Here is a 25,286-nt window from a genome sequence, read left to right as displayed (position 1 = left end):
ATGTGTGGCCCCATCAGAGGGCTGCTTCTGGCGTTAGTGGTGGAATTTGGGACGGTGGTAGCATTTGTATCCATACCCCGGCTGACCTGGGAGCTTGGAGGTGAGAGCTAGTGCTGTGTGGGTTTAGTGGCACAGGGAGGGGACAGGACATAAGGGGACACTGGCATGAATGGCTCCCCACCCAGCTCTTGACCCACTCATTTTGTGTAAGCAGAGAACCCATGCTGCTGAGCAGAGAGATGCTTTGGTAAGTGGCAATATTCCTCAAGGCTTGCTCAAAGGCCTGACTAAGGGATCCCTGAAGGAACCTTCTTTCTTGGACTGTGTGAGACTTGGGTCCTTCCTGGGTCAAGCTCCTGCCCTGCGCACTGGGGAAGACTGGAGTGAGAGCTCCTTAGCTGAGTGTCAGGCCTTGTGTCTGTGACATGTATTTGCTGCTCTCTGGTCTCAGCTATGATTATCTCCTCCCCCAGAACCTGTGTCTTGGGAACTGGGACTCTGGTTGAAGAGATGGAGAATATAAGTACTAAGTGCTCAGCATGGGACTGCTTCCATTTCCAGGCTGATATCTTCAGAGCCAAAACCTGTGCTCTGTGTTCTGTGTGCACCTCTTTCTGTACTATATATAAAATTAGAACAACAAGTCTTCTGACCTGGACCTTCCCAATTTGTGTGGTTTTGTACAGCACAAATATCAAGTATTGGGATTTTTAGCATATATATATATATATATATATATATATATATATATATTCTCAGGGGTCTGTTGCTTAATGAAAACAATTTTAAAACAGATGATTAGGTCATAGAGAGACTGCTTTGTTCAAATTAATCACAGCATTGAAGAACAGGTATTCAAAGTCAAGCTTCTTGGATGAGTATTACACAGGTTATAAGTGGCCTTGCAGACAAAGAAAACTATGAGAAATAACATGTCATAACGAGCTTGAGACGCTTCTTAAACTCCTGGTTTTTCAAACAAAAGGACACATCAAAACTTTCTCAAACTGATGCCTGGGCTGCCAAAAGATGAAACAACTTTTTAAAAAATATAATGCTTATTTAGGCATGGTGTCCACATCTCTAATCTTTTCTCTTGGGAGCTAGAGGCCTGGGAATCACATCCTTGAAGCCAGAGTGAAACACCAACAATCATTTCATATCACAAGCATGAAACTTGGCATTCAGATGAGAGTGGCAACTGTCTCAAGACTTCTTTAAATTCTAAATTGTTTTGTTCTTTGCATACCAATCAGTGGCTGATTGAGACACATCAGTGGGTGGGCAGGTGAAGATGTCTGGCCTGGGATCTCCTGGGAGATCACATAATAGGGGTTTTAGAATTTGACAGAGACAAGAGGGTAGCCAGATGCACAGCCTTGACTCACAATCACTAGTGGAAGAACCTGGATAAGTGAAAGCCACTCATGCACATGTGAATATTGCAGCCCTGCTTTCCAAGGCTCTTGTTCTGTCTCTGCAGCAGGAAAGCCTGTGTCCCCAGCCCTCAGCCAACAGCATCTGCAGTACTCAAGGTCTGTCCAAGATTAAAAATGCCATCTTGGGTCTGTCTCTCCTTCCCTGACTCTGCTAGTTCCCCTTTCTCCCTCAGAAGTAGAACTGATGCAGTTTCATGAGCCAGGCATATCCAACTACTCAGAGCTGCTGCTGAACAAGTACCAGGACATATTGTATGTGGGTGCCCAGGAGGCCATCTTTGCACTGAATGCACTCAACATCTCCCAGAAGCAGCTGGAGGTAGGTGATGGGCATACTATACTTTGGGTGGGGTGCAGCCATGCTAGAGTATGCGAGCTCTCTTGGTCTCATAACCCACATTGTACCTTCTCTTTATGTATCCATATCAGGATATCCACAGACAGCCTGCTGAGGGCCCATTTCATTTCACCTTTTCCTTTGAATTTTTCATTTTGAATAAGTTTCTACCATGCCCATGACCAAAACATGTGATTACCACTACACTCCTATGGGTCCATAGGCCAGGCCTTGATTTTACTTTGCACCTGTTGTCCTTAAGGGAAAAATCCATGCCTAACCTTCATCTGTGCAGTCCTTAGGGGGAGGATTCTTGGCTGTCCAAATAAGGGGGAGGGGGGTGGGGAAGATCCAAAAAGTTCATGTTATCAACTAGTAATCAAATGATGTTCAAATTGATCACAAATACCTTTCTTTTGGGTTTTTTTAAAAGTTTTTAACTGTTATTATAAAGATGATGTACAGAGGGGTTACAATTTCATAGGCCAGGTAAAGAATATATTTCTTTTTGGACTCTCCCCCAAGTTTTCCCCTCCAGTCCCCACCCACAGGTTGTATAGTTCAATTTCTACATAGTGTCCAGAGAGTACCATTCATTGCTGCATTTGCTGACCCTTTATCCCTCCATTTCTGTGCCTCTTGTTATACTCTCAAAGTTATATAAATGAACAAACATAACAAAAAGAAAAGAAAAAAACAGCAAAAAAGAAGAAGAAAACCTCGTGGCTTTTGTTTGTTTTACGATTTAGTTTGAATCCATGTGAAATCAACTTGTCCCCACGAAGCCCCCTAGGCTGACTGCAGCTATTCGTTCTAGTTGAGCTGTTTCTTGGTCTGAACTCAGTTTCCTTTCTGAGAAAGCCATTCTGCACTTTGCTGTGTCTTGACATCTCTCCATGTATCCTAATAATGTCTGATGTGGGCCTCTTGTCTTCTTGCATTTGGCTCTGGGGCTGACCTGGGTGAGACCAGTGCTTGCTGGGAACAGGGAGTCTAGCTAGCCTCCCATATACACAGACTGCCCCCTCCTCGTCCACAGCAACAAGGCCAAAATGTGCTTTTCACCAAAATCACAAGTATATTTTTTTCACTTCTGCCTTCTCTCTTTAATTGGCAGCCACAAGTCCTGTATAAGCAGAGTGCTTCTACCAGCAGTTTAGTCCCTGAGTTCCAGTGCATGGGGAAAGTGGGGACAGATGCTGGAGGCTTGGCTTTGCATGCCAGTTTTCAGAACAAGGGGTTTATGACTTCTACGCAGAGGGCAAGAGTGAGTTTTCAATGGTCTGGTGTGTGTGTATGTGTGTGTGTGTGTGTGTGTGTGAGAGAGAGAGAGAGAGAGAGAGAGAGTTAGATGGAGACAGAGACAGAGACAGAGAGATCCTGGGGCTTGAACTCAGGGCCTAGGCACTATCTCTGAGCATTTTGTGCTCAAGGACAGCACTCTACCACTGAAGCCACAGCACTGCTTCTGGCTTTTCTTTTTTTCCCTTTATTAGTGTAGTAGAGATAGAATCTCACAAACTTTCATGCCCAGGCTAACTTTAAACCATGTTCTTCAAATCTCAGCTCCTTTAGTACCTAGGATTACAGAGTGAGCCACACCAGTGCCCTACTAAATGGTTTGATTTTTTAATACATTTCCTTTGCTCCCAGCCCTTGCAGATTAGCCCTATTTTGTTCCCCTTTGTAATGGACCTTATACAAGCTGAGCAAATGCCCACCACTGAGTTATGCCCCAACTCCAGGACCTTATTTGATGCTCAGTGGCAGGCTGAGATATGGTGGCAGGCTTTGGCCAGGCCCCTGCCACCAGGTATCCTGGGGTTGTTTCCTTATTCTCTGACCCAGGCTGTTCCAAGCTGCTGGTGAGTATCTGCTGTCCCCATCTCTATAGCTCTGCTCTATCTTCATCCCCAGCATCTGCTTGATTCCTAATTTATATTTGACACATCAGTGACTTTCAGAGCCTTATCTGGTGCAAATAGTATTTACCTCAGAAGTCACCAAACAGAATGGTGCTGCAGGCCCATCTCACATTCAGCCCTTCCTCTGTGTGACTCTGAGCTATGTTCTCCTGGTCCTCAGCCCAGGGTTCTGCCTGGTAGACTTTCTTAGTGAAAAGCCTGGGAATATGGTTCAGTACCAGTTACCATTTATGCCTCCATCCTTAAGGGTTCAGGTAGATGAGAAAACTCAGCTGCCTTTTACCTTCTGAGGGAAATTTGCAGGCAAGTGGGATCTTGTTCAGCCATTTGTGTGTCCCAGTTAGATGTCCAGTGCAGTGTTGCCACCTGTGTGGCTGTCTGCTCCTAGGAGAACACACTGCATTAGTTCAGAAAGACCCCTCACCTGGGCTCCCCTCTTCCAAGAAGGTCTGTGTGCTTTCTAACTGCTGGGCCCCTCACCTGTGCAAGTCTTGGAGTCTTGAATAATTCCTCTTATTATCTTTCATCAGTTTCCACCCCTCACCCAGGAAGGGGTGCTGGTTATTTTGGGAAAGTAAGGCATGAGTCTAGGGCCTTGTGATTCACCATCTGTCCTGTGCAGCTTTCAGCCCTGTGGTAGGTTTGGAGAGCAGGCTCCACACCAAAAGCTCCAGGAAAACAAAACAAAATAAAACAGCTCCTTCCCTTGTTTTCCCTCCATTACCCATGTGGCCCTTTCCCTAGAAGTCCCCATCCAGCACCTACCATAGCCCAGGTAATGGCGCACCTGAGGGCAGTGGGAGGTTCCCCCAGACTCCGAGATCATCGCTGTGGCCACACCTTCCCACCCTTCCTGAGGCCACATCTCCCTGCCCTCTCCATATATAGTTAATCTTCATCATTAGTCCTGCCTCTTGCCCCCTTGCAGCCTTGTCCCTTTTTCCCTTTTCCCCTCTCCCCTCCTCCCCTTTCCCTTCCTGCATGCTTGCACAGTATGCCCTCCCTGCCCCTCAATAAACTCTTTTCTGCCTAAACCATGTGGCAGTCTCCTTTTGCTGAACCTTACACTAACCCTATACCAATTCCATTCAGGAGACCCAGCAACCTGAATCCTCCTAAGAACGGTGCTGAGCTGACAGTACTCCTAATGCTTGCACCATGAGCTCCTGCCCACACACCTGTAAGAAACCCTAATTCTGCCACCCCTGAAAGAGGTAGCCTTTAGCTTCCCGTCTCCTCCTCTTCCTTTCCTCCTCCTACTTCTCCTCCTCCTCCTCTTCCTTTTTCTCCTCCTTCTCCTTCTTGTTTTACAACTAGACTTCAAAGTCACTCTTTCCTTAGCATGTGTTACCTGTCCACGTTCACATTCCACACATACATAAATATGTACTGCTCAGATCCAGGCTCTACTCTCCAGGAATCGGGGCTGTTTTTCACTTCCACACATGAAAGAGAACAGGACGCACTAGATCCTGCCTGTGTCTGTCTGCCTTATTTAATTTACCATAGTGTCCCTTCCCTTGTTTCTATCCATTTTGTTGCAAATAACAAAATTCCATTCTCTCTGTTTTCTTACTCTATTGTGTAGATACACCATGTTTTCTTTATTCATCTATGGATGGGCTACTGGGTGAATTTCAACTGTTAGGGTGTGTGTTGGGGGGGTTATCTTTTTTTGTTGTTTTTCAGTTTTTTGTGGGGCCTGAACTCAGGGCCTGGGTGTTCTTTTACTCAAGGCTATTGCTCTACCACTTTGAGCCACAGTGCCACTTCCAGTTTTCTGGTGGCTAATTAGAGATAAGTGTCTCAGGGACTTTCTGTCTAGGCTGGCTTTGAACCACGATCCTTGGATCTTAGCCTCCTGAGTAACTAGGATTTCAGAAGTGAGCCACTAGGACCCAGCTAGTATTTTGTTTTTTACAAGATAATTTTCCCCACTTTGAATACTTTAGTTTCTGCATTCTTTCATAGTGAACCAGACGGTTGTGAGAGCCTCCTACAGTCCACTAGTTTCTATCAAGGCGATAATCAGAATATTTAGGAAGGCTCCAAATGGCTCCCCAGCCATCCTCCCAAATCTGGGGTTTTACCTCATTTCAGAAGCATCTGGCCTCTGAACTCTACGTGCTTTTAAGCTGTGCACTTTTAACCCACAGTTTAGCTTTCATTCACCCCTCCCTAATAGGTACACTGGAAGGCCTCAGATGAGACAAAAGCAGACTGCATAGAAAAAGGCAGATCAAAAGAGGTAAGTGCTTTTGTCAATTACAGACACCACCTGTATTCCTTAGTTGTCTAATCTCACCAGTTCTGCATCTTCTGCATACAATTAAGTGTGGTGTGGTGGGGGATTATATGCTACTGTTGGGTTCTGTGAGGTCATCACAGAGCCTGGGAAACTAATTCCTTCTGCTCCTGTCTAGTGGAGACCCATTCACAATAAGTACCAGACACAGGATGCATTCAAAAAATGTTTTCTACATCATGAATTGGATTTCTTCAAACTCCTTGGATTTTTAACTGTAGAAAAGCTGTTTAGTGTTCAGTGTGCTCCCTGCATACTGCAGGGCTCTCGGCATGGTGACATTCAGATAGTGCTGGTTTGTCCCTTTCCTTAGGAATACCGGGTCACCTTCTCCGTCTACTCCACCAACCTGTCCCTGCCTGGTACTTGCAGCTGTCTAGGTTTCCAATTTTGGAGCTCAGTCATTGATGGTCATTGCTTATAACAGCTGAATTATAGCAAAGTCCAAACTGTTGTTGCTTAGCTGAAAATGAAATATTTTTTAAAAAACACATATTTTCTAAACATATTTAGGAATGTGTTAACCACTTTTCCTAAAGCAGTTCTCTCTAAATGCAGTGTTCCCTGAGAAAGCAAGAGGACAGCAGGCACTTTTGGAATCACACAGGATCTTTAAAGCAGAGGGAACAGGCCACTGACTCTGCCTTCCCTGCTCAGAGACAGAGGGTGGTCTGGAGCCCCTCCCTGCCCCTTGGGTGATTGTGAGCAACACCCCACCAGTTTCAAAACACTCACAGACAAAAATCTTCACTATTTAGATAAATTCTGACTGTAGCACATACAACCCAAGTACTGTCCACCCTAAAATAACATACTGGTCCTTCTGTGGGGCCTTAGTTTCCTGCTAGGGCCTTATTATGAGATGACAGTTGGTGACACCCCTCAGTGCCCAGCTTCCCCTTCAGGTGAGACTAGAACTGGAAGAAAAGTTATTTCCTGTCTGAGGGTGTGCCTACATGGGAGGCAGAGGGCTGCTGTGCAGCATATGCTTTGGGAAGTCAGCCAACTGAAGGAATGTTTTGTGTGTTTATGAGAGAAAAATAAATTTCTTTCTACAGTTATCCTTAATACAATTTGGGGTCAACAGTAAAACTGGTTTCTTTGTTTGGTCTCCAGGTGTTTGCCAAGTATCAATTAGGGACAGAAGTGAAATTGGCCTAGCACTTGAAAAGCTTGTAAAGGTGGCAAAGATAAAGTATCCAAGCTCAGCTTAAGATTTAGATGTTTGCAGAATGGCCCTTTACTGTGGAACTTGCTGGCTATCATTTGAAGTCAGAAGGAAAGGCAGGGCAGCACAGGACAGATTTCATATGTGGACATGGAGAGCACTTCAGTGGCTGCCTGTTGATGGTGTTTCTCACCCCACAGAAAGAATGCTTCAACTATGTTCGAGTGTTGCAGCACTTAACATATGATACCCTGTATGTGTGTGGGACCAATGCATTCAAGCCCACATGTGACTATGTGGTGAGTACACAGACCACTCACTTCATGGTCAGTCTTACTCATAGCAGCCTGGGCAGTGGCTAAAATAGAGTCAGTACACATAAAGTGAACTCTATCACAAATTTCACTAGGATTGTCTCAGGTCACAGTGTGAGGGCTGAGGCAACTGGAGGCCTCTCCAGAAAGCCTCCCCAGGTGTAGAATGAGCATGCAGCCTACATGGCTAATCTGAACTTTGGTGTTCCTCACATAGGATATGGTTCAAGGCAGGGCTCAGGGCCCAGTGATCCTTGGCACTGGTGGAGAGATATTCTAGGACGTATACTGCTGACTGCTGCCCTCTAATGCTGGGATCTTCATGTTCTGGCTGTGGTTGGCTCAGGATCACAGGATGAAGGTCCCGGTCGTGGGTGGTATGTGTGCTTGATCAGCGCATTGCTGAGTCTCAAGATGTCACCATTCATTGTCAGCTGTTGGTGGGACACTGACCACACTGCATGCCCCTCCTAGCACCACCCATTGTAAGTGATCTGAGGAGCATGGGCCCCTCCTGTCCTTTCCTGAGTTACATCTGGACTGCTCCAACTGGAGTCCTATCCTACTGCTGTGTGCTGCTGTGGAGAGGGTGAAACTCAGAGCGTGGTGTGTAAGCCTTTTAGAAAGGATTTTTTATTCAGATTACCAGATGGGTTACTTGACAGTGACCACCTGCAGAAAGCGAAGGAGCATTTCTTTGTATATAGATGCATGGTAGAGTTGAAAATGAAACATATTTTCTAGTGACCATCCCTGGATTTAATAAGTTTCTGCAGTGTCTCCCCTCCCCCCTTGCCCTGCTTAGCTGATGGGGATAGATGTCAGGAGCTTCAGGTAGTACCAAACCCTCCACTGAGTATCTAATGAGCAAGATGGCTTCTCAGTGACTAATGAGCAGATGGCATATATAGCATGGACACACAGATTTACGTCCTGTGCAGGCACAGCTGGATTGTAAAGGTCATCTTACTACTCAGACCACTTGGTTTGTTGTAGGTAACTGAACCCATGGGATGTGAAGCTGGCTAGGGAGGAAACTGCTGCAATATACAGCTTTTTTAATTAATTGGATTAAAGAATTGTAGAACACTAGCCTAATATGCAAGAAACCCTGAGTTTGATTTCCAGCACTGAAAAAAATCCCACCTTGTGTGAGAGAAATTACATGATAAAGTATAATCTCACTAGCGGTCCTAATGGTGAATTTAATGGCTAAAGTTTTATGACACATGCTCATACTCATAGCAATCCAGCAACTAAGATAAGAGGACCAGGAGTTCAGAGCTCATAGTGAGACACTGACTTCCATAAGAAAAAAAATTCACTTAGGAAACAGTCCTTGCAGGAAGATTACATGGTAATTGGTGCCCTTTGATGCTGGTAATGAACATGGATAAGAAGTGAAGATGTTTCTGAGATTAAAGACCTCAGTCCTAAAAGATAGACACTTGTTTTTGTTTAGGTTTAAAACTTTAAAAATAAAAGATGTTTTCTAGAAGTATTTTGTTCAGGGAAGAATATACCTCATCTGCCATTTGGGGGCATTTCTCTGCATTTCATCTGTCATTACATTTGATTTTGCTTTTCTGTATTTGATAAGTTTCCAATTGCTTCTGCAGTTGGTTCTACCCACATTATTTCTTCTTTTTCTTGTGGGGGGGGGCAGTCTGGTCGTGGGGCCTGAATTCTGGGCCTGGGCGCTGTCCCTCAGCTCTTCAGCTCAAGGCTAGCGCTCTACTACTTGAGCCACAGCGCCACTTCCGGCTTTTTTTCTTTTTGTTTATGTGGTGCTGGGGAATCAAACCCAGGGCCTCATGCAAGCAAGGCTAGCGCTCTACCACTGAGCCACCTTCCCAGCCCCCACATTATTTCTTATTCCGGTTGGGGTTTACTGTCAAGTAAAGAAATTACTCCACAGTTAGGATTTTGCTGTCAGGGAAAGAAATTATTCCATGGTTGAAGTCCTGGCCTCTCCTTTCTTTTAGTGCAGCTTGGAATTTCTTAGAGTTTTGAGACCATAGGTCCATTTGGCATAAGTCATGAAGGTTGCAGGGATTTTGCTTCTTATTTTTGTTTTCATTTCTAACAAAAAATAGTCAGTTACCTGATTCTTGGATAATTTGGTTCTCTCTGTTATTATAGTAAAATACTGCATTGTATTTGGTCACTTGCTGAACATGGCCTGTATTTGGTTCTTATTGGCCTTTCTAACAACCCTACAGCAACCAGCTTCTCTATCTCCATTTTCCAGATGAAGAGACTGAGGTTTGAGATACTGCATAGCTCAACCAAGGCGCTGGAGTGGAGACTGAGCCTGGTGACATACACCATGTCTCCAAGGGCAGGGCTCATGTGGTCCAGCACCCATTTTCTCAACTCCATTGGTCTTCCCAGAACAAGGAATCTGTCCAATTAAATGGTATAAAGACACATTGTTATAATGGAAGATCAGATGTCTTACGATTCCTTTTCTCATTATTTAATTTTAGAACAAAAAATCCTTTAAATTTCTGTGGTCAGAGCAAGATGGCAGAGGAAAGTGTCCCTTTAACCCTTCACACACATATACATCTGTCATGGTTGGTAAGTTCTTTTGCTCAGGTTTCTCATGCCCGAAGTTTGTGGCTTCCTACTGGCCTCTGCTTTCCTTCCTTTGTCTTTCCTGGAATTGTGTTAACATCACTTGCCCTTGCAGAAGATATACGTACCTTTACACAGACCTCTTCTTAGCACTGAAGAGGTTTGAATTCACCATTCAAAGGATAACTAGCCCAACATTTTAGCATACTGCTTTACATCCATCATTGGTATACAGCGTTCAGATATTCCTTTTGGGAGGGAAGGGAGCCACAGAGGCATATGCTTTATGATAGTCTCATAATTCTTCAGCAAATGTTCCTCAACTCTCCTGGCTATCTACTACTGTAACAGTCCCCAAATACTAGTGGCTCCATTTGTGGTTTTTCCACTCCATTCAGTCTTCACATTCAGTGCAGTGGATAGTGAATCACATGTGAGTATTCTGCCTTCCTGAAGATGAGCATGTTCTGAGCACATTTACTGCAGGTGAGGTCAGCTGTGTTTGTATCAAAAAGGAGGTGCCTTAAGTACATTTTGGCTTATAATGTTTTCAGTTGTGGTTTTATTAGGGTAAACCCCATGGGAAATGGAGGAGCAACTATGCTGCTATCATTTTACTGGCTGTGGGAAATTTTCATTTGGGTTCCATTACTATTCTTTAACTCAAAAACTTCACCTCAGTGTAACACCTGTCAAGGGAAAGACATGAATGTACACAGTGGATGTGTACGGGAAGTTAGAGAAATCTCATCTCCTCCGTATGAAGGCTTAATTCAGTTAAATTATTCTCAGCCATATGTTTGTGGCTCACACCTGTACTCCTAGCTACTCAAGAAGCTGGGATCTGAGAATCACAGTTCAAAGCCAGCCTGTGCAGGAAAGTCCATGGGACTTCTATCTCCAGTAAACCACCAAAAGCTAGAAATGGGGCTGTGGCTCAAATGGTAAAGTGCCATTTTGAGCAAAAAAACAGACAAGTGAAAGTATTCAGACCCTGAATTTAAGACTCAGTAATGGAGAAAAAAATTGTTGTTAGTGCAATGACAGTGGATTCAACTGATATGCTATTCCTCCATTCGCCATGTTTCTGGGTCTATGCAGATGGAGAGCTTTATGCTGGGACAACATATAATTTTTTGGGAAGTGAGTTCATCATCTCCCGAACCTATTTCTCCAGTCATCTGCGGACAGAGTCTGACATCCCATGGCTACATGGTAAGACACAAGGTCTATAATCTGAAGAGTGTGCACTATTATACTTCCCTCTGGCTGTTCCTGTGCTGTAAGATTCACTGGAGAGGACCACAGGAAGAGCTAGGGCTCCCATCATAATCCAAGGCTATGACCTTTGAGGTGCTTCCTGCTAACACAACACTGTTTGAAAGCTGCTTGTATATCCTGCCTTGAGAGTGGACCTCAGATGGGATGTGGTGTCATTTGGGCATGACATGAAAGATGCAGCCTTTGTGCCATCTTCCAGGGCCTGGTGAGGTAGTGTCAGGGTGCCTCGTCACCTGCATCCAACACCTCATGATGTCTGAAATTTTGGGTGGAGAGCAGGAAACTTTTAGCTGGGCTTTTCTTGGGGATGCTGGCAAGTGGGACCCAGGGCTTTTTGAAGCCTCTTGATCTCTGGACAGGTCCTGATGGCTATGTGCAGGGACAGCCACCTACTCACTGGAGTAGGCCAGCCGAGAATATGCATATGTGGCTGGGGCTAATTGGATCAAGTCACTTGTTTAAATCAGAAGATGGTCTGTCTGCCAGCTGAAAGGCTCCAGAAAGCTTGTGGGTGGAGCTTGGGAGAACTGTTCTGCAAGGCCAAAGCCAGGGCCAATTCTGTGAGGCGGAGGAGAATGAGACAGGTTTGGTCAAGCTAAGCACTATCATCAGTCCCAACCCTGAAGTCTCTTTGCAGTGTGACACACACATTCCAGAAGTCCTTGCAGGGAGTCCCTCAGGTCCCCAAACTGCAGTGACTGCCTGTGACACCATGGGGAGCAGGCAGGAACGCAAAACTCCATGTGCAGGGTCAATCTTGTGTCATCTCTCTACAGAGCCTAACTTTGTCCATGCTGATGTGATAAGAAAAACTCCCTCTGGTTACAAGAGTGATGAGAACAAAGTCTACTTTTTCTTCAATGAAGTGTCTGTGGAGTATGACTTTTTTTTCCAGTTAAAGATTCCCCGCATTGCAAGAGTGTGTGTGGTGAGTGCTACTCTGCTAGCCTTGGCTTTTCCAGCCTGAGGGAGTGGGAGCAGGCCTGGAAATGCACCTTTTCCTCCCACCCTATCCCTACCTGCCACAGCAGCCTCTTCTGACAGGCCTCTGTTCTTGGGAGCTCCGCTGGTGTCTGTGGGCACTAAAGTGCCATTCTCACTCACCATGCAACTGAGCAGCTGTGGTTCTCGGCATTGTCCTTAGACCTCCCCAGTTAGGAGAAGTCAGTTTTGCTGAGTGTACTCACCAGATTCTGTGAGATTTTGAATCTCATTGTTTGAAGCTCTCAGTCACATGAGAGTGAATTGATACCTTAAGTGTAAAAAGTGAAATCTGCAGTAAAATGTCTGTCTGTCTCAAAGCCTGCAGTGTGTGGAGGGGCAGAGTTGAGGATGCTATTACATGCAGGTGCTTAGGTAGCACAGAGAATTGCCTTGGGTTCAGTTAGTGGCTTGACTGACGTTTGGGGCAAGTAGACTAACAGGGCTCAGATAGAGCATTGGAACCCAGGGGAAACACAATCACTAAAGTTAGTCACCAGATCTTGCCCCCCATGAATGCCTTTAGAAGCTCAAATGCCACATTGCCCTTTGATGTGGCAGTCACCATGCATCATTTTACCACAGAAGGAAGGATCTCATGCCAACATGGCACAGACTGGGTACTCAGATGCCTCTTCCTTAGCAGCATAGTATGCAGGGCAGGATGTAGCTGTGGTGCATACTTGACTTGTCTGGCTTACACCTTAGCAGCTGCCAAGACCTCTACCCACAGCTTGCTGACTCAGTTCCCCAAGTGTCACTCACTGTTAGTACCTCATTCCTCATCCTGCAGGACTGAGGTCAGGTCGATACTATTCATGTATTCATTAATGCACTTTTATGCCATAAATGTGCCCGTGGCAAGAGTCATGTATAAATTAGTCATAGAATGATATTAGTGGTTTTAACTAATGATAGAGCCGTGGGGCCATATAGTATAATAAAGTTGATGTGGTGTGTGTGGTGGGTGGGCACAGTAAGGCCAGAACTCCCCACAGGTATGCAAAGGGCCTAAGAACAGCACTGGCAGGAGGAGCCAAACCCACGTTGGCCCAAACATTTACAGGATGTTGCATGAATATCCACGAGCAGGATCCTGCCTCCTCTCACCCTAACCGAAACATAAGCCTCTGGTCTCCACAGGTCTGTTGGGAGGTGGATCTGTTGTCCCCTAAGAGTCCATTTCTTGTCCTTAACTTACCTCCAATGATAGACTGAGGCCAGTATGAACACAAGCCCCAGACCCTGCCACCCTGTGAGCACAGACCTTTGCACTGCCCCTCAGGAATTGAAAGCCCATGAGACAAATGGCCACAAACCTGCTGGAACATTCCTCTGCTAATCATCAGAAAGAGAAAGAAATTCTCTTAGGAAATTCATCACTTGTCCTAGGATTTCAAATAGAGATATAAAATCATTATTTCTAAAATAAATGAAGCAGGCTGGGAAGGTGGCTCAGTGGTAGAGTGCTTGCCTTGCAGGCATGAAGCCCTGGATTCGATTCCTCAGTACCACATACACAAAAAAAGCCAGAAGTGGTTCTGTGGCTCAAATGGTATAGCAATAGTCTTGGAAAAAGCAGCTCAGGGAAGGTGCCCAGGACTTGAGTTCAAAACCCAACTGGCAAAAAATAAAGTAAAATAAAGTAAAATAAGCTTTTCCATGTCCCGTTCTTCTATATGCACATTTCCCAGGTTCAGTTCAATGTGTCCCTCTTAATGAATAGGCTGTTTTTTCCAAGATCCCTAGTAGGTTCCTAAAAACACATATGCTACCAAAACCCATATATGCTTCTTTCCTAAACATATATTTGAGAAACTTTAACATGTAAATTAGGCACAATAAAAGATTAGCAATAATAACCAATGATGCCTAGAACAATGATACAGTCTAATAAAATTCATGTAGTAAAAATACTGAACACAGAAACTGAAACTGGCATGGTCCGAAAAGAAATGTTCTATTTACCTGACTTATATAACTATAACCCCTTTATATATCACCTTTATAATATCAAGAAAGCATTAAATAGAAAACCTGGACCTGGGAATAAAATTATGAATACAGTAGGGCGTCATCTGTGTTCTCTGCAAGTCACAAGTCGTATAAGCTTCACAGTTGTCTCTCACTGATCAGCACATTAAACAGTGTTCAAGAAAGAACCTACTAGTTCCAAAGCCCTTTAGCCATAATTCAGCAGGTAGAATGGAAATAGATGTATTCACCCAAGATGGAGTTCAGTATTAGAGATTGCCTACCACTGAGTGACCCTTGCACTTTTCTTGACATTTTCACATTTTCACTTTCAACTTTATTGTCATTTCACAAAAGACCCTGCCTTTTCAGAGCCAGAACTCAATAATGCACTAAAGAACTATAAACATGGTTGTCATGAAATGAGTCTTCAGAGATGGGGTTTTGGGGGGTCTGCTTTTTCTTTGTACTGCACAAAGTCAGATTTGAGCCATCTGAGAAGACAGGTGGGCACTGTATCTGTCACCTGGACTGTTTGTGGGGTCTCCTAGCTTCCCCTGTAATACCCTGTCTCTTGGGTTTTAGGATGACCAGGGTGGCCAGAAAATCTTGCAGAATAAGTGGACATCCTTCCTGAAGGCCAAGCTACTCTGCTCCCAGCCAGACCTAGGCCTGATCTTCAACATATTGAAAGATGCCTTTGTACTGCGCCACCCAAGATCCAAGGAACCTGTTATCTATGCACTCTTTACACCCCAACTGTAAGTGCCCTCTGTGGGAAGGAGTGCTTCCCTCTAGCTGCTGCACTGCAGGCCTTAACTGGCCTGTGCTCGCTCCACAGGAACAATGTGGGTCTGTCTGCAGTCTGCACCTATGCACTGTCCACGGTGGAGGCAGTGTTCTCTCGTGGAAAATACCTGCAGAAATTCTGTGTGGATTCCTACCCCAAGTGGGTTATTTACCATGGTGAGGTGCCCACACCTCGGCCTGGAATGGTGAGTGGGACAGAGGCTGCAGGGAGGTATGCTCTTCTGGTTCAAAGTTCAAGGCTCAGTGGCTGAAATTTGGTACAGGTGCCAGAGCTTCACTGCAAGTGGTTCAACTGATTATACTCTCCTCTCTGTACAAGGTGGGATGTTCTGTGGGCCTGAGGTCCCAAACACTGAGCCTAGCTCTTCTCTTTTCTATGTGCTGTGTAATGGTTTTCACCATACTGTTATTATACATGTTATATATGTTATTATGTTAAGCTGTGGTACTGACATGCTGTTTCTTGAATTTACCATAATACATAATTGCATAGTACAGTTGGGATGCATTCATTTTCAATTTCCTACAGAGATCTGCACAATTTGGCTACCCATTCACTATTACATATGTAGTAAATAGGTGATTGTGTGGTTCTTTGGGCTGGACTGGTCCTTGAAGTTTCTCTAGACCTGAGCCTGGATGTCATACAGCCATCATTCGTCCTGGGTAGAGTGAAATACACTATTTTGTGCTCATGAATTTTGGCATTTGCATATGATGAATCTGGTACCAAAAATCCTTCTTGACTTTAATATTTTATGTTATTTAGAACAGGTCTTTCAGCAATGCATAGTTGGTATATTTCCATCATATAAGTGTTTTCCATTTGAAAACTTTCATAGTTTTCATTGATACATAATTCCTCCCCTGTTTTGGGGTAAAAGATAGTTATGTCTCACGATCATGTTTTAACAGTGTAACACTGTTTCCTCTGACTACAATGGAGAGGCTTTCTCTTGCTATCACCCTGTGGAGATATTCAGTGTAGGTTCTGCAATGCTGCACTTGACCTGATTGCTGACTTTGAACTTGGTCAGGCACATTAACTGGAAAAAATGTTGTCCTCATAGTGCATTAACAGTGAGACACGGGCAGCCAACTACAACAGCTCTTTGGATTTACCAGACAAAACACTGCTGTTCGTCAGAGACCACCCTTTGATAGAAGAGTCAGTAACTCCAATAGGCAACAGACCCATATTAGTAACAAAAGATGTCAACTACACCCAGATCGTGGTGGACAGGACCCGGGCCCTGGACAAGAACTTCTATGATGTCATGTTTATCGGCACAGGTGTGTTCTGAGGGCTTCACAGTCACAGTGCACATGTCCTTGAGTAAGAGGTCTGGGAGGTTCCTTAAAATCCCCTACTTAGATCACATAGCATCTGCCTTGAGGTGACTCAAGGGGTTTATGGTAGTGGGAAAGGATTTCTGAGATATTACCCCAGCTGGCCTTCCAGATGCAGGAGATCATCAGTGCCTGGGATGCTTACAAAGAAACAGGGTTGGGCTGTTGCAAAGAAGTCCTGTTGTTCAACAACAGAGGTCATGCCTGTACCAGTGGTAGTTGTAAACACTGATCAGCCTGGCATTTCCTAAGTGCTTTTGGGAGGCTTTGTCCCCACAACTTGGGAGAAGCCAAGCTGAGATGGGTCCTGAGCTGTGGGGGCACACCTCCCCTCAGCAGGGCATCCAGGATCAGTTTTGTGTGATGGAAGCAGTGGCTGGCAGTCACAGCAGCTCTCAGGCACCAAGCCCATCACTGGAAATGTCCACCTTCCTTCTGCTCTGCTTTCTCACCCTCTTGAGGTCTCTGTGTAGTTGAGTCCCTGAAGAGCCAGTGGATCCCAAGATCCAACTCACATGAAATCTACCATCCATTGTCTCAGTGCGGACTCTGTTGATGAAGGTTGGTAGGATCAACCATGGGATAGGACTTCTACTTCATAAGAAAATCAGAGTAGCTTGTCACCAGAATGTGCAATGGTTTCTTTACCAAAGGCTTTCTTCTTCATTCCTAATGCAACATTGTCCTCTTAGTCTCAGCATCTCAGTGAGTGAGGGATGCGAGAGTCCAAAAGGAGTATTTGCTCTGATACCGGTGTATTTGGTGTGTCCTTTTGGGGCTTTCTTAGTGACCTGTGGATTTGACCTTGCAGCACGGGGCACCCTGCACAAAGCTGTCCAACTGGAGAAGGGCATGCACATCATTGAGGAGACACAGCTTTTCAGGAACTCTGAGCCAGTCCAAAACCTCTTGCTGTCTTCAAAGAAGGTAAAGTTGTCCGGGCAGCAGGGCTGGAGGGCTGCCCTGCTGGGTGGCTCTGAGCTTCTGTCACATTAGGTGGGCCTTCCTGAGCTTGGCTGCCCTGGTCTGTCTAGCCCAGATGAGCTGGCCTTGGACATGCACACAAAGCCCCTCAAGGGATGTGGGATTTCAAGGTTGGCAAGTGCACACTCAGAGTTGAGCAGATGAAACTTCGAGTCATTATTATACATGGTAGATCCCATGTATTCAATCCTCATGAAAATACATTCCTGTGCCTACATCTGTGAGATTGGAGACTGTGTTGGTGACATGTCAGGTTGTGCAGAGACTTTTCAGGATAGGACCTTGTGAGAAAAATGTTTGTTCCCTGTACTCTACAGCTTGCTGTCTCAACACTGCACTTGCTCCCCAGCCTGAGGTCATGAGGATTTCTTCTCCTGGTCCATTAATGTGTTCTGGAGATTTAGATGCTGTTAGCTTGGGCTCAGGTGCTCAGCTATGCTTATAGGTCCATTTAGCTATAGACAAGTCATATCATAGCAAGCCTGACTCTGGATACCAAGTTTAGCATGTCCTAAACATTTTTTTTGGTCGGTCATGGGCCTGAACTCAAGGCCTGGGTGCTATACCCCAGCTCTTCAGCTTAAGTCTAACACTCTACCACTTGAGCCACAGAGCCACTTCTGGCTTTTTCTGCTTATGTGATGCTGAGGAATCAGACCCAGGGCCTCATTCATGCAAGACCATTGAGCCACCTTCTCAACTCTGTCCTAAACTTTTCATTGCTCATAAATTGTTTTTACGTGTGTAAACATGTGTATGTTTGTGTGTGTGTGTCCCTTTGGCTGTGGGAAGTGGTGCCACTCGGTTTGACATCTTCTATGGACTATGAGAAGAATGCAAAAGTGAGTCCAAGCCAGATGCTGGTGGCTCATGCCTGTAATCCTAGCTAGTCAGGAGGCTGAGATCTGAAGAACACCATTTGAAGCCAGTCTGGACAGGAAAGTCCATGAGAGTCTTCCTTCCAAGTAACCAGCCAAAACCTGAAGTGGAGCTGTGGCTCAAAATGGTAGAGTGCTAGCCTTGAGAAAATGTGCTCAGGGACAGCATCCAAACTGAGTTCCAGCCCCATGACCAACAACAACAACAACAAATCTTGAGTCCAGATTCCGATTGCTGTGTGTGACCATGTGATCCTGGGCAGGCTAACTGTATGCTCTGTCCCTCTGTCCCACACGCTACCCTGTGGGAAAAGAACTTCCTCACTGAGTTGTTACAGGAGTAACAGCAGATTACAGGAGTCTTGGGAAGTTCAGAATCCAGGAAGAACCTGTGAGCTATGCTGTCACCTGTCTCACCAAGAGAGGGGATGGGTCAGAGGCCCTGCCTGCCATGTGCCTATTAGCCCAAGATACTTCCCTCTGCTGGTTGGTGTCTCCTAAGGGCATCAGGTAGAAGCCCCATACTGACCTGAGTTTATAATGTGGACTGGGCTTGTTATTATGTTTGGTGCTGGCTCTGCCATGTGGCTTCTGAGTGTACCTTATTTCAAATCCTGGCTCTAGGACTGCAAGTTCTTTGGTCCAGTGTGTATTTCTCTGTGACTGGGAATTTCAGGTTTCTACATGTGCCAGCATGGGGTAGAGATGGACATTCACACCGTGTGGTCCTTATGCGTGCGGCCTTCCTAGAGCTTTTCCTGGACCTCTTCCCACATGGCACCTGTGAGAGAGACCTCATCTACCTATGTAGAACAGAACCTACCTTTCATTAGCTGCACGTTTCCAGCCATCCCTGTAGGGTCCCACGTCTACTCTATCTACATCCACAGAGTATGAGGAAACTGGCTGATTTTCAGACTCACATTTCAGTGAATATAGAATGCATTGACTTGCTGGTTCTAAAAGGGAGAAGAAATTAAATCCCCTCGGTGAATCTGTGAACCCCTAACCCCTAGATACTGAGTTTCCATGTTAGTTTGCCATTTTGTCTTGAACCAAAAGGGCAGCGACTTGCAGGGGGACTGTATGGCCAGTCCAAGCCAGTTTCCAGAAACCTCTTGGGCTATCAGACCAACCATTTGCTTCAGCCAGACTGGGGCAAGCACGTAGGAGACTTCCATTGTGCAGTGTTTTTCAGAGAGAAGCTGGGGATCCCAGCACAGACCTCCATTGAAAAGGATGCTCTTTTCCACAGTTTTTCTTAGGAACCCCAACAGGAGGAGTTTCTAGGGCACATGAATTCAGAAGCCAGTCTCACAGTTCAATGCTGTGTATACCTGCCATCAGCCAGAAGTCAGCCATATGGCTATACTGGGGATGCTGGTGACAGGTAACTTTACACCCAAAAAGAGGAGCTGAAGGGTATAGGTTCTGCTTGTTTACTGCTTTGGCTACCCCCATATGAGCCTCCGCTACAAGGGAATATAGCTCAGTTGTCCAGGCCAGGTAAGAAGGCCACGCTTGCTATGCAATCCTATACCTTCTTGGTATCTATAGGTTGATGGGTTTAGCATGCCTGGCTACATTGCCATAGCTGCAGAGAGGGGCCAATCTGCAATAACAATACTGCTCAGCTCTGTTCCACCCAGCTAGATGGGGTCCTTCCTCTACTGACAATCATCAACCTGTCTGTAGATGAAGAAGCAGACACTACAGAGCCTGGTAGCAGACAAGGGGTCGCAGCACAACAGCTCTTTTGTCCCACCACCAAGGAAGGAGGGAAATGAGCTCTCTTCACAGACCTGTCTCCTCTGATGACGTTGGCATTTTGGGGGCTGGTCTCGACTTCAACTCTGGGCCTAGGTCTTCCCTGAGACTTTTTGCTCAAGATTAGTGCTCTACCACTTGAGCCATCGCTCCAGCTCCACTTCTAACTTTTATTTATTTTATTTTTTAGCAGTATATTGGAGATAAGAGTCTCATGGACTTTCTTGCCAGGGATGGCTTCAAACCAGTCTCCTAATTAGCTATGATTGCAAGCCTGAGCCACCAAAGCTCCATAGGACTATTTTTTTTTAATTGTGGCAAATATACATTAGAGGCTGACATGTGGTTAAGTGGTGGAGTGCTTACCTGCCATGTGTAAGAACTTGTGTTATATCCTGAGCGGTAGAAAAATTTATACATGAATTGGCATTTACCATCATTTTGTATAGTCTTTGCTGTGAAGCCATTACCACCGTCCATCTCCACAGCTTCTCATCTTCTGAACTAGGACTTTCTGCCCATCCTATTCTCATGCTCCTTACACTATCTGCCATTTGTCTCTGTGAATTTGACTATTCAAATAAGGAGAACCATGCAGCCTCTGTCTTTCTGTGGCTGTTTTTTGTTCTTTTTACCTCAGTCTGTGGGGTTTACCCATGGTATAGCATGTGTTGTAATCTCTGTCGTTTTGTGTGTTTGTTTGTTTTTGTGCTTCTAGGGCTGATCCTCTATCATTTGAGCCATATATTCATTTTGACTTTTTGCTGCTTGTTTTAAAGATGGAATTCTTTGACTTTTCTGCCTGAGCTGGCTAGAACTATGATCTTTCCATCTCAGCTTCTTAAGTAGGTAGGATTAGAGCTGAGACATTGATGCTCAGCCCTTTGACTTTTTAAAATTTTGTTTTGAAATGATTTGGGTTTGCAGAATAGTGATGATGATAGCAGGCAGGGTTCACATGCCTCCAAAGAGTCTCACCTCACACAGCATGTCACACAGGCAGTATCATCTCCTAGACCCTGGCCCAGCCCCTTAGTGCTCCAAACAGTGTTATCTGCTCCAAGAGCCCACAATGTATTAGGGCATCACACCAACTTGTATGCCTTCTGAGACCTAGCCAAGCGAGTTGTGGCATGTCTGGCCTTTTCTCTGACTGTCGTGGGGACATGGGTTTGGGAAAACACAGTGGGAAGAGGATATATAGTTGCAGTGTGGTGGGAACATCCCTCCAGCTGATGCCATCAGCAGTAGGCTCTGTCCAAGTCTCCATAAGTCCTTTTCCTTCCTTGTGTATCAGCATTTCCAGCCCACATCAGGGATGTAGGAAAGGTAAGGCCCTACCTCACAAGAAAGGCATGTCAAAGACTGTGAGCAGGTATGTTTAACCCACAATCATTGCTTTAACAGGATAGATTTTGATATTGTTAAGCATAGCTATCCCTCTGTATTCAGTGGCCCTGTAACTCTGGTTTCCACATTTGTAATTGACTTAGCCTACATTAATTAGAAAACATTCAAAAATTGAGTCTGTATTGAACATGTGTCCATATCATCATTTCCTGTACAGCACAGGGTAACAGCTATTTATGAAGCGTGTACACTGCATTGACTATCACAAATCATCTAAAGATGGGGGGGGTATAAGTAGATTCTACCCAAATGCTATGCTGACTCCACATACCACTGAGCAGCCACAGATTTGGTATAGGGCGAGCTATGTTCCTAAAACCAAAATCTGCTGATACTAGAAGCATATTTTTCCTTCTAATGTGAACATGCAGCAGAGTGCCTACCCTGAAGGCAAGTGCTGCCCACTGACCTGTGGGATGTTGTTCTTCTCTTCCTTCCGTACTTTCCCATTAGACAGCGAGGTACAGCTAAATGGCCAGAATGTGGTTTCATTGGAGCTGCAGCCAAGCCCCATCAGGGAGAAGCAGGAATGAGTGGGACCTGGAAGGTAGAAGGCCACTGGAATGTGGGCTTCTTCTACACAACCTGAACACCCGCCACAGCCAACCATCTGCCTCTGTCTGGACTAGGAGGTCAGGTGTAGCAACCCTTCCACCTCCCCAGGGACACCACTTCTACTCTTCAGGACTGTCCATACTGCCTCAGATATCCCAGCAGGATCCAGCTCAGTTTCCTCCCTGGAGTATTTCACACTTCAGTCATGTAATTCTCCAGACTAATCTGGAGGAAGTCATCCTCTTTTCCTCTCCTCTGAAGACCAAAGCCTTTTTCCCTTGTGCATCTGGACTTTCTCAGGTAGATCTATAGCACCTGGTGTTTAGAAACTTCTAGCCTGTGAGACTTAGATCTGTAACAAGGACTAAGAGTTCAAACCAGATGCTGGATCAATGTAGAATGTCTCTTCTGAAGGTGAAGTTGTGTTTCATTTGACTAAATACCAACTACTGTTTACCCTTAGGAATCTCTGATCTTTCTTAGTCAGGGGTTTTCTAGGTCACTAATGTGAAACAGAATTCCCAGACCAACAGTCCTGATGTAGCCAACAGTCCTGATAGCCTATGTATGGGTACTGTGTGCCACCACGACAGTGGCCAGACATGACTTGGAGTGGGTGACATACCAAGCCACAGTCCCAGAAGTTGGAAGAATCTGAGAAGTGCTTGACTCTGCGTAGGTCCACACAGGAGCATGGCAGCTGATTTCCTCCTCACAGAGACAGATGAGTGGAAAGCCACTGGTGTTATTCCCCATTGATTTGGATTACCAACCTTCTGTTCATTCTTTGCAAGTGCTAATAGTGTCTCCACACATGGATGCTGGACTCAGGCTTCAGTGATACAATGCCTGTCTTTGTTGGTGAATTCTGTTATATGTGCCAGAATGTGCTGCCTTAGAGACTGTGCTGTTTGGTCTCTGGCTGTAGCAATGTCTCACCTGCAGGGAGACTAAGAGCATAACCTGCTCTGCAAGAAAATCCCCTCCACACGCAGTTAGATGGAGATTGAACAGCCTGCTCCTGAAAGAGAAAAAGGAACAAGGAAATGGGACTGGCAGAGGGGGCGTTCAAGCCAAAGACCCAGTTAGCCTTGTCATTTTGAACTCAACACACTGCCTTGACTTTCACACAAGCTGTAATGGACTGTGGTATTGGCTCTCTGTATTCTTGTTAACTGGATGGATCTGATTTAGAGAAGCCTTTCTCCTTCATGCAGCACTCAAGGTCACTCTTACCATGTTCCCACAGCTGCTGGAGAATCTCAGAACCCTTGCCTCACTAGGATCCAGGTTAATCCTGCTATATCTCTGCTTCCCACACACAGGGCAGCAAGTTTGTCTATGCCAGCTCCAACTCAGGAGTGGTCCAGGTTCCTCTGGCCTTCTGTAGGAAGCACAGCAGCTGTGAGGAGTGTGTGCTGGCACGGGACCCTTACTGCATCTGGAGCCCCTTTAAGGCTGCCTGTGTGGCTTTCTCTGAGGCTCTGAACTGCACCAGGAGGTATGCACTGGTACTGTGGGTGAGCAGCGCTGTGAGTGAGCAGGAAGTGATGGGTGTCCTTTCTCTTGCAGGACTTGCATTCAGGACATGAGTGGTGATGTGTCTTCATGCCCACGTGAGTTCTCCCTGTTATACCATCCCCTCAGGAACAGTTAGGCCAATCAACCACTTCATGGTATTTTTCTCTGAAGGGTGTGTGTGTGTGTGTGTGTGTGTGTGTGTGTGTGTGTGTGTGTGTGTGTGTGTGTGTGTGTGTGTGAATACTCACACGCACGCTTTTTCCCTTGCTTGAGCAAAAGGTATGTGTCGAGTCACATACTCTTATCCTTATCTATTTGGAAAGAACTCCTTGTCTGCAAGTATCTTTTCAGTTCTGATTATCTGGAGTTCAAGAAACAAAACCAAGACCTATTACGAATGGAAATGGGGACTGGGAAGGTGGCTCACTGGTAGAGTGCTTGCCTTGCATGCATGAGGCCCTGGGTTTGATTCTTCAGTACCACAAAAGCAGGAAAAACAAAAAGCTGGAAGTGGTACTGTGGCTCAAGGGGTAGAGCACTAGCCTTGAGCTAAAGAACTGAGGGACAGCGTCCAGGCCCAGAGTTCAGGCCCTACGACCAACAATTGGGAACACTTGAGTTCACATAGAACAAGCCTAATTCAAAGTCTACAAATTTGAAACATTTTTTTAAATTTTCAGGGTTATTATAAAGGTAATGTACTGAGGGCTTACAGTTATATAAGTCAGGTAAAAGCACATTTCTTTTCTGGACAATGCTATCATTTCCCTCCCACTCTCAATCCAAAACATTTTGAATGCTAGTGTTGTAACACAAGGGCCAAATCACATATTGCAAAATAGATTTCATGGACAAAATTATTTAAAATATTGTGTACGTTTACCTCTAGGCTTATATTGGATCCACTTGAAACAAATGATTTCTGATCACCTAATGAGACATATAAGAATATTCCAAAATCTGAACAGATTTGAAATCCAAGATACATCTGGACCCAGCACCTCAGACGAGAGATCTATAGTCCATAATTTTTCCACCTACCCTTGGCAGCCTACTGGTAACCAGAGGCAGGGATTGAATGAGGCCAGGATTCTCTGTCTCATTCTTCTTCCCATTTCTGACCAGATAGTGATCTTCTGGTGAGGAGAGATGAAAAAGAAGGGAGGAAGACTGGCATGCAATATAAGCCTTTTCTGGGCCACCAGATGCACAGCGGGGTAGAGCTTGGCCTCCCTGGCCTGATGAGCTTTCTCCTGGGACACAGAGTGGAGATGAGATCTCTGCTGCTCTGGTTTCCTTGTCCCTAAGAGTTGCTGGCTGGGTCTCATCTTACTTTTTGGTCAGGTATGTCTTTGTCTCAGTGCTCCTGAAGTTCCATCTTCTCAATGGGTAACACTTCTGTGTGATCTGTGATATTATCTTATCTTTGGAAGTAGGTGAGTACCCTTTCAACAATAGAGTTGTCACACCTGTGCACACTATTTTATGTTCTAGGAATATATATATACCAGAAGATTGTTCACACTAAATTTTGTATAGCATACCTCAAATGCTCCCAGAAGTCCAGCATGGCCACGGTGGTATGGAAGTTCCAAAATAATATGTTGAAAATCGTAAGATCTAAATACAGTTTTGCAAGTAAGAAAAACTTGATCATCTTTAACCTTTCTGAGACAGACAGCGGGGTGTACAGCTGCCTATCGGTGG

General features: G+C 45.2%; 1 protein-coding gene across 1 annotated transcript; it reads left to right on the top strand.

The window, feature by feature from the left end:
- On the top strand, positions 1-23,559 carry LOC106002362 (semaphorin-4D-like; the record flags this gene model as incomplete). Its single annotated transcript, XM_013037252.1, has 12 exons — positions 1-100; positions 1,613-1,758; positions 5,887-5,949; positions 7,375-7,473; positions 9,978-10,071; positions 11,170-11,283; positions 12,126-12,277; positions 14,890-15,065; positions 15,146-15,299; positions 16,185-16,407; positions 17,276-17,391; positions 23,384-23,559. Coding segments are annotated over exons 1-12 (1,613 nt in total), but the record flags the coding sequence as incomplete, so codon positions are not given.
- Positions 23,560-25,286: the final 1,727 nt, after the last annotated feature.

Source organism: Dipodomys ordii, unplaced genomic scaffold (assembly GCF_000151885.1).
Source record: "Dipodomys ordii isolate 6190 unplaced genomic scaffold, Dord_2.0 Scaffold8441, whole genome shotgun sequence".
In the NCBI taxonomy this organism is placed as follows: Eukaryota; Metazoa; Chordata; class Mammalia; order Rodentia; family Heteromyidae; genus Dipodomys; species Dipodomys ordii.
The sequence above is the reverse complement of the archived record's forward strand: the minus strand, read 5'-3'. Positions and strand labels throughout refer to the sequence as shown.